The sequence below is a fragment of the Ranitomeya imitator genome, chromosome 6 (genome assembly GCF_032444005.1).
Source record: "Ranitomeya imitator isolate aRanImi1 chromosome 6, aRanImi1.pri, whole genome shotgun sequence".
In the NCBI taxonomy this organism is placed as follows: domain Eukaryota; kingdom Metazoa; phylum Chordata; class Amphibia; order Anura; family Dendrobatidae; genus Ranitomeya; species Ranitomeya imitator.
The window spans coordinates 576477504-576492060 of record NC_091287.1 but is presented as its reverse complement, the minus strand read 5'-3'; the positions used below and the strand labels follow the sequence as shown (position 1 = coordinate 576492060).

At 56.2% G+C, this 14557-nt stretch overlaps 1 protein-coding gene across 2 annotated transcripts in view; it reads right to left on the bottom strand.

Annotated features, from left to right (window-relative positions):
• LOC138643275 (microtubule-actin cross-linking factor 1, isoforms 6/7-like) overlaps positions 1–14557 on the bottom strand; it is a 367371-nt gene that overhangs the window by 133160 nt on the left and 219654 nt on the right. For both annotated transcript variants that reach the window (XM_069732207.1, XM_069732208.1), the window contains 7 exons: positions 9856–10074; positions 9410–9613; positions 9010–9235; positions 6418–6644; positions 6183–6305; positions 4832–4933; positions 3014–3115 (listed from right to left, as the gene is read on the bottom strand). In XM_069732207.1, the coding sequence (XP_069588308.1) occupies positions 3014–3115; positions 4832–4933; positions 6183–6305; positions 6418–6644; positions 9010–9235; positions 9410–9613; positions 9856–10074 (1203 nt within the window). The remainder of the gene's footprint in view (positions 1–3013; positions 3116–4831; positions 4934–6182; positions 6306–6417; positions 6645–9009; positions 9236–9409; positions 9614–9855; positions 10075–14557) is intronic.

Below are 14557 nucleotides of genomic sequence, written 5' to 3'. Positions count from 1 at the left end.
ACATGAAAAAAAAAAAGAGTACGTCAGGGGCGGGTAGACTCTTTACATCCACTGTATCTGACATACTGACCGAGAGTGAGGTCGGTGCGACGTAGAGAAGCTCCTGTTCTCAACTGTGTCCAGCACGGGCGACTCAGACACCCGAGAACGGAGGTCTATAAAATAGTAACACTGATATGTAAGTCCAGCCTCACCATGTTGTGACCTGCAGAGAGATCAGGACTTCTACTCCAGTCACCTCCGGAGCTGCACTCACTATTCTGCTGTTACATCGTGTCTTATCCTCCTGTCACCTCCTGAGCTGAAGTCACTATTCTGCTGTTACATCAGGTCTTATCCTCCAGTCACATCCAGGGCTGCACTCACTATTCTGCTGTTACATCGTGTCTTATCCTCCTGTCACCTCCTGAGCTGAAGTCACTATTCTGCTGTTACATCAGGTCTTATCCTCCAGTCACCTCCAGGGCTGCACTCACTATTCTGCTGTTACATCCTGTCTTATCCTCCAGAGCTGCAGTCACTATTCTGCTGTTACATCAGATTTCTTCCGCCAGTCACCTCCAGAGCTGTACTCACTATTCTGATGTTACATCCTGTCCTATCCTCCAGTCACCTCCAGAGCTGCAGTCACTATTCTGCTGGTATTATAAGACCGCAGTGAACACTTGGAGCCTTCAGAGCAGCTGTGATGAGTGAGGTTGTGAGTTCTGCAGATTCCAGGGGTCCCAGGATCACTGCCTGCTCCCCTCCCCCGCTGTGGACAGGTAAAGAAGTAGGTGATCTGATGGAGCGCGGACATGGAGGGTGCACAGAGGATTAGCAGGCAGCGGTCAGTGCTGGCCCATGGGCAGCCGAGGTGGTACAAGCGGGGGGCATCAGTCTACACCACACACAGGACATGATAAAACAATACTCATTGTCATTATCTGCCACAGTCCAGGATCGGTCCACGATCGGGAGCAGATTCAGATCTGTGGGGAAATTGCCCACATTGTGGACGACGCTCAGGAGGCGACATCTCCCGAGTCATGGATCCCCATATTCACGTGTGGTCCGTACAGAACGCTGCGAAGATCATCGGAGATCTGGGGGGATTTCTGATCGGACGCCCCCTGACCTCAGCCGAGGGAGGGGAGACCCTTCATAACAGGTTATCCATGGAATGTCAGGTCTGGAGACCCCCCCGCACTGTCGCTCTCCCAATCCCATTGTTTCGGATTTTCCCTTTTTTGTGTCTTGTTTTGTCTCTTTTTGGGATTTCCTCTTGTGTAAACCCTGGAAGCGCCAAGCTTCTTACTGAACGTTCAGTCTAAAAAGAAACCAGCGGAGACTAGACGGAGGTGGACATGACTTGGGGATGGGTGGACTGAGAACTCCTGCAGCTTTTGTTTGTATTGCAGTGTAGATTTTAAACAAGAGCGTTGTTGATTTAAGAGGAAGGAGTTTAGATGTTTGTGCCTGGTGTATTACTGTGAGGAGGGTGGGCTTATATACGGGAGGCAACTCTGGCTCTACTCCCTCTTTCTCTCACAGGATGGACAGGAAACATTACCCGCCCTCCCACCCTGTTTATAATCTCTGTCCTAAAACTTTTTAATTATTGCTTGTATAATGATAAATGCTTTATTGTATTTTTGAATTTGTCATTGCATATCTTGTACCAGGTTCAATTGTATACTGGCTATAAAGAGTTATTATTTGCGGTAACCTTCTAAGCCCAAGGGAAGGGCAATCCTTCAGCCATGGTTCCCTGGAGGTTTCCTCCACAGGGGTTTTTTCCTCTCCTGAGCGCTGTCGGATGATTCTTTGTGAGTCGGAGGTTTGCCCCATTAATGCTTTTGCAGGGACTTCTAGTTTTTAAGTTTACAAAAATGATTTAATTATTAAAAAAAAAAAAAAGAGTCAAATGAGACTTGGAATTTATAACCCGTCACGGCTTTGCGGTTTAGGAGTCAGGTTCTAGTTGCGGACAATTATAGGTGGACTCATTTTAACTAATAGAGGATGTAAAACCTCATGGTGGTGAGCAGGCTCGGCTTTGGTGGCCAGCCTCAAGGACGTTGTAATGGTAACATCAATCAGGGGCGGGCACAGTGGTTAAGCACAGGAGTGAGGATAATAGGGTCATTGGTGCCCTGAAAGTTAACTGGCTCTGCTTGAATGGCGAGCCAGTGCGTGCCGCCTCTTTATGGCTGTCTGTCCTGGTGCTGTATGTCAGACAGCTGGGGATATCGCAGTACTTCAAAAAGAACCTGAAGACCCACCTCTTCTGACAAGCCTACAACCTGCAGTAACCACCGATTGACCAAACCGCTGCACGGCCAGCTCTACCCTCACCTACTGTATCCTCACCCATCCCTTGTAGATTGTGAGCCCTCGCGGGCAGGGTCCTCTCTCCTCCTGTACCAGTTGTGACTTGTATTTTTCAAGATTATTGTACTTGTTTTATTATGTATACCCCTCCTCACATGTAAAGCGCCATGGAATAAATGGCGCTATAATAATAAATAATAATAATAATAATTACTTGTGAATCCCAATGTACTAGCACTCCACCTGACTCCTACTGTGATTATTTAATCCTGTGATTTGAATAAAAGCTGTGGCCATTTTGACAACCAAAATAATGTGTTTGTGTATTTATTTTAGTATCTAGGTTTACAGTAGTTATGGTGATTTTAAGGAGTGGGGTCCATCCCATATCCAAAAGTCATGAAACAACGTCCCCATAATCTCAAGAACAGAAAGAAGCTGGGAAAGCTGGGTGCTCGAGTACCAGTGGCCTGGTAAACCAAGTGTGCTGTGGATGTAGGAGCGTCTGTGGGGTGCGCTAGTGATAGGTGGGTGGACAAGTGAGTAGTACACGGAACCCCCTTTACGGTTGTATCTGAGGCACGTGTTGTGTTTGTGACACAGCCGGCAGAATTATAACTACAGCTCTGAGTGTCAGTGGACCGTTGTCCATATGTGTTCTACCACACCTCATTCATGTAGGGGTCAATATAAAGCTCACCTTAAGTTCAGACAGCTGACGCCTCACCATGTCCAGGTCTCCCCCCACCAAGAACTCTTCGGAGAGCCGGGCTTCAGCGCTGAGCAGCCAGTCCTGCAGTCTCTGCGGAGAGAGAGAGACACGAGTCCTCAGTGATTCCTCAGTCCTCAGAGATTCCCGAGTCCTAAGTGATTCCCATGTCTTCAGTGATTCCCGAGTCTTCAGAGATTCCCGAGTCCTCAGTAATTCCTCAGTCCTCAGAGATTCCCGAGTCCTCTGAGATTCCCATGTCCTCAGTGATTCTCGATCCTCAGAGATTCTCGAGTCCTCAGTGATTCCCAAGTCCTCAGAGATTCCCAAGTCCTCAGAGATTTCTCAGTCGTCAGTGATTCCTCAGTCCTCAGAGATTCCCGAGTCCTCAGAGATTCCCGAGTCCTCAGAGATTCCCAAGTCCTCAGAGATTTCTCAGTCGTCAGTGATTCCTCAGTCCTCAGAGATTCCCGAGTCCTCAGAGATTCCCGAGTCCTCAGAGATTCCCAAGTCCTCAGAGATTCCAGAGTCCTCAGAGATTTCTCAGTCGTCAGTGATTCCTCAGTCCTCAGAGATTCCCGAGTCCTCAGAGATTCCCGAGTCCTCAGAGATTCCCAAGTCCTCAGAGATTCCCAAGTCCTCAGAGATTTCTCAGTCGTCAGTGATTCCTCAGTCCTCAGAGATTCCCGAGTCCTCAGAGATTCCCGGGTCCTCACAGATTCCTGAGTCCTCACAGATTCCTGAGTCCTCACAGATTCCTAAGTCCTCAGAGATTCCTCAGTCCTCAGAGATTCCAGAGTCCTCAGTCATTCCCGAATCCTCAGAGATTCCCGAGTCCTCAGAGATTCTAGAGTCCTCAGTGATTCCTCAGTCCTCACAGATTCCCGAGTCCTCAGAGATTCCTAAGTCCTCAGAGATTCCTCAGTCCTCAAAGATGCCAGAGTCCTCAGTCATTCTCGAATCCTCAGAGATTCCCGAGTCCTCAGAGATTCCCGAGTCCTCAGTGATTCCTCAGTCCTCACAGATTCCCGAGTCCTCAGAGATTCCTAAGTCCTCAGAGATTTCTCAGTCCTCAGAGATTCCAGAGTCCTCAGTCATTCTCGAATCCTCAGAGATTCCCGAGTCCTCAGAGATTCCAGAGTCCTCAGTGATTCTCGAGTCCTCAGTGATTCTCGAGTCCTCAGTGATTCTCGAGTCCTCTGTGATTCCTGAGTCCTCTGTGATTCCTGAGTCCTCAGTGATTCTCAAGTCCTCAGAGATTCCCGAGTCCTCAAAGATTCCCGAGTCCTCACAGATTCCTCAGTCCTCAGAGATTCCAGAGTCCTCAGTGATTCTCGAGTCTTCAAAGATTCCCGAGTCCTCAGAGATTCCCGAGTCCTCAGTGATTCCCGAGTTCTCTGTGATTCCCAAGTCCTCTGTGATTCCAGAGCTCTCAGAGATTCCAGAGTCCTCAGTGATTCCCGAGTTCTCTGTGATTCCTAAGTCCTCTGTGATTCCAGAGTCCTCAGAGATTCCAGAGTCCTCAGTGATTCTTGAGTCCTCAGAGATTCCCGAGTCCTCAGAGATTCCCGAGTCCTTAGTGATTCCCGAGTTTTCTGTGATTCCCGAGTCCTCTGTGATTTCCGAGTCCTCAGAGATTCCAGAGTCCTTAGTGATTCCCGAGTCCTCAGAGATTCCAGAGTCCTCTGTAATTCCCGAGTCCTCAGTGATTCTTGAGTCCTCAGAGATTCCCGAGTCCTCAGAGATTCCCGAGTCCTTAGAGATTCCAGAGTCCTCGATGATTCCTGGATCAGAGCATCAGAAACATACCTGGATAGTCTCCTGGTACCGGATGGTGGCCTTCAGCTGCTCCTCCAGGCGAGTGTAACGTTCTCCCCAAAGCTTGTTCAGACTGTTCCAGATGCCATAGATCTGCGGGGAGGATCAGACTGGATATCATGTATCTGATAAACTTCAGGTCTGTGACACAGAGAGAATCAAACACCAGCATAGCAGACTGAGAAGAGTCATCCTGGCTCTTTTGTCCTCATACAGACTCTGCTGTACCCTCCCCCTACAGACTCCTCTGTCATCCAAACCCTTCTCCTCTAGAATCCTCTGTCCTCCTCCTCCAGAAGCTTTTCCTCCTCCAAAATTCTCTGTTCTCCTCCAGACGACTCGGTCCCCCCTTCCCCGGACTCTCTTGTTCTCCTCCAGACTACTCTGTTCTCCACCTCCTCCTCTAGAATCCTTTGTCTTCCATTTTCCTCCAGACTCTTCTATTCTCCTCCAGTCTCCTCTGTTCTCCCCCACCTTCTCCTCCTTTAGACTCCTCTGTTCTTCTCCAGACTACCCTGTCCTCCTCCACTTCCTCCAGACTCCTGTCCTCCAGCCTAGACTCCTGTCATCCACATCCTCCAGACTCGTCCGTTATCCTCCAGACTCCACTTTCCTCTCCCCTACAGATTCCTATGTCATCCTGCTCCAGAATCGTTTGTTCTCCACCAGATGTTTCTGTCCTCCCTTCTCCTCTACCCTCCCTTCTCTTCTATTCTCCCTTCTCCTCTGCCCTCCCTTCTCTTCTATTCTCCCTTCTTCTCTGCCCTCCCTTCTCTTCTGCCCTCCCTTCTCCTCTGCCCTCCATTCTCCTCTGCCCTCCATTCTCCTCTGCCCTCCATTCTCCTCTGCCCTCCATTCTTCTCTGTCCTCCCTTCTCCTCCGTCCTCCCTTCTCCTCCGCCCTCCCTTCTTCTCCGCCCTCCCTTCACCTCCGCCCTCCCTTCACCTCCGCCCTCCCTTCTCCTCCGCCCTCCCTTCTCTTCCGCCCTCCCTTCTCCCCTGTCCTCCCGTCTCCCCTGTCCTCCCTTCTCCTCCGCCCTCCCTTCACCTCCGCCCTCCCTTCTCCTCCGCCCTCCCTTCTCCTCCGCCCTCGCTTCTCCTCTGTCCTTCCTTCTCCTCTGTCCTCCCTTCTCCTCCGCCCTCCCTTCTCCTCTGCCCTCCCTTCTCCTCTTCCCTCCCTTCTCCTCCGCCCTCCCTTCTCCTCTGCCCTCCCTTCTCCTCTTCCCTCCCTTCTCCTCCGCCCTCCCTTCTCCTCTGCCCTCCCTTCTCCTCCTTTGGACTCGTCCTCTGACATTCCCTCAGTGTGTGGAGTCTTTGGCTCGTAGTCGTCGGCCTCTTCTCACCTCGTCCAGGCTCTTGGTCACGTCAGGTTTGTCCGTGTCTCCACAGGAGGACATGAGCTCCACTCCCAGCGCCCCCAGCATGTCCAGGTCATTCTGCAGGTTGTCAATGTCTTCCCGCAGAACCTGACAACAGAGAATCCAGACGATCAGAGGGTCTCATCCGCATTATGTAGTCATCTCAGATGAGTGCAGGGGTCGCAGGTGCAGCCCTGGTGAGAGTCCATCCTTCACCTACCTGCATGGCATCGAGTCGGGTCCTGATGGAGTCTGAGTCTGAAGCAGGCTCCTCTGTGTCTAGAACCATTTGCTGGGTGTCACCGAGGGTCAGAGCCAAATCTGAGAGTCCGTTCCAGAAGCGCTCAGCCAACACTAGTAGCCCAGAGAGCCACCGATCCCGCTCTTCTGCCCGTCCACACAATCGCTGCCACTGTGCCCGTAACTCTGCGGTGCGCTGCATGACCCCTGAAATAGAAGACGAGCTCAGCATACACCCAGTGAGTGGAACCCCACTAATCCTACAAAGGCCCAGGACAGAGGCCGGGGACACAAGACCGGGGACAGAGACCTGAGGACAAAGGATCGGGGACAGAGACCGTTGACAGAGGATCGTGGACAGAGGCCGGGGACAGAGGACCGGGGACAAAAGGACTGAGGACAGAGGCTGGGGACAGAGGACCGGGGACAGAGGCCTGGGGACATAGGACTGGGGACATAGGACTGGGGACAGAGGCCTAAGGACAGAGGATCCGGGACAGAGGACGGGGACAGAGGCCCGGGGACAAAGGACTGGGGACAGAGGATCCGGGACAGAGGCCGGGGACAGAGGACTGGGGACATAGGACCGGTACAGAGACTTGGGGACAGAGACTCGGCGACAGGGGACAGAAGCCTGGGGACAGAGGATCGGGGACAGAGGATCCGGGACAGAGGCCCGGGGACAAAGGACTGGGGACAGAGGATCCGGGACAGAGGCCGGGGACAGAGGACTGGGGACAGAGGACCGGTACAGAGACTTGGGGACAGAGACTCGGCGACAGGGGACAGAGTGCTGGGGACAGAGGACAGGGGACAAAGGACCGGGGACAGAGGACGCGGGACAGAGGCCGGGGACAGAGGCCTGGGGACAAAGGACTGGGGACAGGGGACAAAGGCCTGGGGACAGAGACTCGGCGACAGAGGCCTGGGGACAAAGGACTGGGGACAGAGGACCGGGGACAGAGGCCTGGGGACAGAGGTTCTGGGACAGAGACTCAGGGACAGAGGCCCGGGGACAGAGGACCGGGGACAGAGGCCTGGGGAATGGGGACAGGGGCCCGGGGATAGAGGCCCGGGGACAGAGATTCGGCGACAGAGGCCTGGGGACAAAGGACTGGGGACAGGGGCCCGGGGACAGAGGCCCGGGGACAGAGACTCGGCGACAGAGGACCAGGGTCAGAGACTCGGGGACAGAGGCCTGGGGACAGAGGCCCTGGGACAGTGACTCAGGGACAGAGGCCCAGGGACAGAGGCCCGGGGACAGAGGCCTGGGGACAAAGGACTGGGGACAGAGGCCCGGCGGGGACAGAGGCCTGGGGACAGAGGACTGGGGACAGGGGCCCGGGGACAGAGCCCCGGGGACAGAGACTCGGCGACAGAGGACCGGGGTCAGAGGCCCGCGGACAGAGGCCTGGGGACAAAGGACTGGGGACAGAGGCCCGGCGGGGACAGATGACTGGGGACAGGGGCCCGGGGACAGAGGCCCGGGGACAGAGACTCGGCGACAGAGGATCGGGGACAGAGGATCCGGGACAGAGGCCCGGGGACAAAGGACTGGGGACAGAGGATCCGGGACAGAGGCCGGGGACAGAGGACTGGGGACAGAGGACCGGTACAGAGACTTGGGGACAGAGACTCGGCGACAGGGGACAGAGTGCTGGGGACAGAGGACAGGGGACAAAGGACCGGGGACAGAGGACGCGGGACAGAGGCCGGGGACAGAGGCCTGGGGACAAAGGACTGGGGACAGGGGACAAAGGCCCGGGGACAGAGACTCGGCGACAGAGGCCTGGGGACAAAGGACTGGGGACAGAGGACCGGGGACAGAGGCCTGGGGACAGAGGTTCTGGGACAGAGACTCAGGGACAGAGGCCCGGGGACAGAGGACTGGGGACAGAGGCCTGGGGACTGGGGACAGGGGCCCGGGGATAGAGGCCCGGGGACAGAGATTCGGCGACAGAGGCCTGGGGACAAAGGACTGGGGACAGGGGCCCGGGGACAGAGGCCCGGGGACAGAGACTCGGCGACAGAGGACCAGGGTCAGAGACTCGGGGACAGAGGCCTGGGGACAGAGGCCCTGGGACAGTGACTCAGGGACAGAGGCCTGGGGACAAAGGACTGGGGACAGAGGCCCGGCGGGGACAGAGGCCTGGGGACAGAGGACTGGGGACAGGGGCCCGGGGACAGAGCCCCGGGGACAGAGACTCGGCGACAGAGGACCGGGGTCAGAGGCCCGCGGACAGAGGCCTGGGGACAAAGGACTGGGGACAGAGGCCCGGCGGGGACAGAGGCCTGGGGACAGATGACTGGGGACAGGGGCCCGGGGACAGAGACTCGGCGACAGAGGACCGGGGTCAGAGGCCCGCGGACAGAGGCCTGGGGACAAAGGACTGGGGACAGAGGCCCGGCGGGGACAGAGGCCTGGGGACAGATGACTGGGGACAGGGGCCCGGGGACAGAGGCCCGGGGACAGAGACTCGGCGACAGAGGACCGGGGTCAGAGACTCGGTGACAGAGGACCGGGGTCAGAGAGTCGGCGACAGAGGCCTGGGGACAGCACAGACGTTGGTACCTTGTGGCTCCGCTGTCTGATCAGGAAGACTGGACATGAGCTCTGCTGCCTGCTTGCTGATGTTCTCCAGGGCCATTCCTATCTTCTCCAGCTCGGCCTGCACTTGGCCGCTCTCTCTGAGCTGCTCGCGGATTCGTGAAGGCTCCCCATGAACAGAAGCGGAGTTCTGCATCCGATCGCTGAGTCTCTCCAGGCCGTCACTCATCACGTCGAGCCGCTCGGTGACCTATGGACAAAGAGCAGCTCAGTATGAAGAGGACCTTAAATGAAGCCTCCTGAAAGCCCCTGTGTTGCTGGGATTCCCTGGGACTGACTTCATTCTATGGGGGCTTTGTGTTGAGGCCTCATTTGGTCATTGTACATTTCGGTGGAGTGCCCCTTTAGCAGTATGGAGGCTCACCTGGCTGTATCTGGGGACGGTGTCCTCCAGGATGGCAGCAGCCTGACGCACAGCCTCTCGGATGGAGCAGTATTGTTTCTCTGCGGTCTCGAAACGTCCCTGAAAGGCAGCCCCCTCCTCCGGGCACAGCTCCGACAGCTTACACGACACTCGGTGCAGCTTGGTGACCAGAGGCTTGTGCTCGGCGACCACTTCTCTCAAAGCCTGCGGAGACACAACGGGTGTAACGGGTCACAACGCGGCACACCTGATCCCGGGCCTCCATACAGCCCCAGAAACAGCAGATTTCATGTATGTGCCCCATGTGTGGCAATAGTGCCCCTGGAGGCTGCAGGACGTACGGTCACACTGCAGACATCGGCCTCTCATACATGAGGACACATGGAGAAGTGTCTGTAGCTGCACAGTGCCAGTGTGCAGCTCGTAAGCACATGTAGTTCACTGACCTGCAGCTGCTGCTGCTGCTCTCTGATGTGGCGGTAGTTGCAGTAGTTGGCAGACAGCTGCGGTAATTCTGTCTCCGCTTCCTGCATCCAGGGCAGCAGCTCGTCTTCTGCTTCTGAGAACTGGGCCAGCAGGGTCAGAACATGCTCCAGGGCTGGGGGCGAGGTGGTGACCTGGGCCGCTATCCGGGCAGACATCTCTTTAAGAGATGCTAAAGATGCCTGCCAAGAGATTGAATCACAGGACGTGAGGAGAAACCGCAACATCTGAACAGAGGAAAATGACTAAAACTGGCACCGAGACTGAGGGAGAGGCGGCAGTATCAGACCCTGCGCTGCAGCCTGTGTCCTCCTGGACCGCTCATCTACAGTTACTCCTCAGCACTCAGGACACAGTGTCAGACCCTGCGCTGCAGCCTGTGTCCTCCTGGACCGCTCATCTACAGTTACTCCTCAGCACTCAGGACACAGTGTCAGACCCTGCGCTGCAGCCTGTGTCCACCTAGACCGCTCATCTACAGATACTCCTCAGCACTGAGGACACAGTGTCAAACCCTGCGCTGCAGCCTGTGTCCTCCTAGACTGCTCATCTACAGTTACTCCTCAGCACTCAGGACACAGTGTCAGACCCTGCGCTGCAGCCTGTGTCCTCCTGGACCGCTCATCTACAGTTACTCCTCAGCACTGAGGACACAGTGTCAGACCCTGCGCTGCAGCCTGTGTCCTCCTGGACCGCTCATCTACAGATACTCCTCAGCACTGAGGACACAGTGTCAGACCCTGCGCTGCAGCCTGTGTCCTCCTGGACCGCTCATCTACAGTTACTCCTCAGCACTCAGGACACAGTGTCAGACCCTGCGCTGCAGCCTGTGTCCACCTAGACCGCTCATCTACAGATACTCCTCAGCACTGAGGACACAGTGTCAGACTCTGCGCTGCAGCCTGTGTCCTCCTAGACCGCTCATCTACAGATACTCCTCAGCACTGAGGACACAGTGTCAGACCCTGCGCTCCAGCCTGTATCCTCCTGGACCGCTCATCTACAGATACTCCTCAGCACTGAGGACACAGTGTCAGACCCTGCGCTGCAGCCTGTGTCCACCTAGACCGCTCATCTACAGATACTCCTCAGCACTGAGGACACAGTGTCAGACCCTGCGCTGCAGCCTGTGTCCACCTAGACCGCTCATCTACAGTTACTCCTCAGCACTGAGGACACAGTGTCAGACCCTGCGCTGCAGCATGTGTCCTCCTGGACCGCTCATCTACAGGTACTCCTCAGCACTGAGGACACAGTGTCAAACCCTGCGCTGCAGCCTGTGTCCTCCTAGACTGCTCATCTACAGTTACTCCTCAGCACTCAGGACACAGTGTCAGACCCTGCGCTGCAGCCTGTGTCCTCCTGGACCGCTCATCTACAGATACTCCTCAGCACTGAGGACACAGTGTCAGACCCTGCGCTGCAGCCTGTGTCCTCCTGGACCGCTCATCTACAGTTACTCCTCAGCACTCAGGACACAGTGTCAGACCCTGCGCTGCAGCCTGTGTCCACCTAGACCGCTCATCTACAGATACTCCTCAGCACTGAGGACACAGTGTCAGACCCTGCGCTGCAGCCTGTGTCCACCTAGACCGCTCATCTACAGATACTCCTCAGCACTCAGGACACAGTGTCAGACCCTGCGCTGCAGCCTGTGTCCTCCTGGACCGCTCATCTACAGTTACTCCTCAGCACTCAGGACACAGTGTCAGACCCTGCGCTGCAGCCTGTGTCCTCCTGGACCGCTCATCTACAGATACTCCTCAGCACTGAGGACATAGTGTCAGACCCTGCGCTGCAGCCTGTGTCCTCCTGCACCGCTCATCTACAGATACTCCTCAGCACTGAGGACACAGTGTCAGACCCTGCGCTGCAGCCTGTGTCCTCCTGGACCGCTCATCTACAGTTACTCCTCAGCACTCAGGACACAGTGTCAGACCCTGCGCTGCAGCCTGTGTCCTCCTGGACCGCTCATCTACAGTTACTCCTCAGCACTCAGGACACAGTGTCAGACCCTGCGCTGCAGCCTGTGTCCTCCTGGACCGCTCATCTACAGATACTCCTCAGCACTCAGGACACAGTGTCAGACCCTGCGCTGCAGCCTGTGTCCTCCTGGACCGCTCATCTACAGTTACTCCTCAGCACTCAGGACACAGTGTCAGACCCTGCGCTGCAGCCTGTGTCCTCCTAGACCGCTCATCTACAGATACTCCTCAGCACTCAGGACACAGTGTCAAACCCTGCGCTGCAGCCTGTGTCCTCCTGGACCGCTCATCTACAGTTACTCCTCAGCACTCAGGACACAGTGTCAGACCCTGCGCTGCAGCCTGTGTCCTCCTGGACCGCTCATCTACAGTTACTCCTCAGCACTCAGGACACAGTGTCAGACCCTGCGCTGCAGCCTGTGTCCTCCTGGACCGCTCATCTACAGTTACTCCTCAGCACTCAGGACACAGTGTCAGACCCTGCGCTGCAGCCTGTGTCCTCCTGGACCGCTCATCTACAGATACTCCTCAGCACTCAGGACACAGTGTCAGACCCTGCGCTGCAGCCTGTGTCCACCTAGACCGCTCATCTACAGATACTCCTCAGCACTGAGGACACAGTGTCAGACCCTGCGCTGCAGCCTGTGTCCACCTAGACCGCTCATCTACAGATACTCCTCAGCACTGAGGACACAGTGTCAGACCCTGCGCTGCAGCCTGTGTCCTCCTGGACCGCTCATCTACAGTTACTCCTCAGCACTCAGGACACAGTGTCAGACCCTGCGCTGCAGCCTGTGTCCTCCTGGACCGCTCATCTACAGATACTCCTCAGCACTGAGGACATAGTGTCAGACCCTGCGCTGCAGCCTGTGTCCTCCTGCACCGCTCATCTACAGATACTCCTCAGCACTGAGGACACAGTGTCAGACCCTGCGCTGCAGCCTGTGTCCTCCTGGACCGCTCATCTACAGTTACTCCTCAGCACTCAGGACACAGTGTCAGACCCTGCGCTGCAGCCTGTGTCCTCCTGGACCGCTCATCTACAGTTACTCCTCAGCACTCAGGACACAGTGTCAGACCCTGCGCTGCAGCCTGTGTCCTCCTGGACCGCTCATCTACAGATACTCCTCAGCACTCAGGACACAGTGTCAGACCCTGCGCTGCAGCCTGTGTCCTCCTGGACCGCTCATCTACAGTTACTCCTCAGCACTCAGGACACAGTGTCAGACCCTGCGCTGCAGCCTGTGTCCTCCTAGACCGCTCATCTACAGATACTCCTCAGCACTCAGGACACAGTGTCAAACCCTGCGCTGCAGCCTGTGTCCTCCTGGACCGCTCATCTACAGTTACTCCTCAGCACTCAGGACACAGTGTCAGACCCTGCGCTGCAGCCTGTGTCCTCCTGGACCGCTCATCTACAGTTACTCCTCAGCACTCAGGACACAGTGTCAGACCCTGCGCTGCAGCCTGTGTCCTCCTGGACCGCTCATCTACAGTTACTCCTCAGCACTCAGGACACAGTGTCAGACCCTGCGCTGCAGCCTGTGTCCTCCTGGACCGCTCATCTACAGATACTCCTCAGCACTCAGGACACAGTGTCAGACCCTGCGCTGCAGCCTGTGTCCTCCTGGACCGCTCATCTACAGTTACTCCTCAGCACTCAGGACACAGTGTCAGACCCTGCGCTGCAGCCTGTGTCCTCCTAGACCGCTCATCTACAGATACTCCTCAGCACTCAGGACACAGTGTCAAACCCTGCGCTGCAGCCTGTGTCCTCCTGGACCGCTCATCTACAGTTACTCCTCAGCACTCAGGACACAGTGTCAGACCCTGCGCTGCAGCCTGTGTCCTCCTGGACCGCTCATCTACAGTTACTCCTCAGCACTGAGGACACAGTGTCAGACCCTGCGCTGCAGCCTGTGTCCTCCTGGACCGCTCATCTACAGTAACTCCTCAGCACTGAGGACACAGTGTCAGACCCTGCGCTGCAGCCTGTGTCCACCTAGACCGCTCATCTACAGATACTCCTCAGCACTGAGGACACAGTGTCAGACCCTGCGCTGCAGCCTGTGTCCACCTAGACCGCTCATCTACAGATACTCCTCAGCACTCAGGACACAGTGTCAGACCCTGCGCTGCAGCCTGTGTCCTCCTAGACTGCTCATCTACAGTTACTCCTCAGCACTGAGGACACAGTGTCAGACCCTGCGCTGCAGCCTGTGTTCTCCTGGACCGCTCATCTACAGATACTCCTCAGCACTGAGGTCACAGTGTCAGACCCTGCGCTGCAGCCTGTGTCCTCCTGGACCGCTCATCTACAGATACTCCTCAGCACTGAGGACACAGTGTCAGACCCTGCACTGCAGCCTGTGTCCTCCTGGACCGCTCATCTACAGATACTCCTCAGCACTGAGGACACAGTGTCAGACCCTGCGCTGCAGCCTGTGTCCTCCTGGACCGCTCATCTACAGATACTCCTCAGCACTCAGGACACAGTGTCAGACCCTGCGCTGCAGCCTGTGTTCTCCTGGACCGCTCATCTACAGATACTCCTCAGCACTCAGGACACAGTGTCAGACCCTGCGCTGCAGCCTGTGTCCTCCTGGACCGCTCATCTACAGATACTCCTCAGCACTCAGGACACAGTGTCAGACCCTGCGCTGCAGCCTGTGTCCACCTA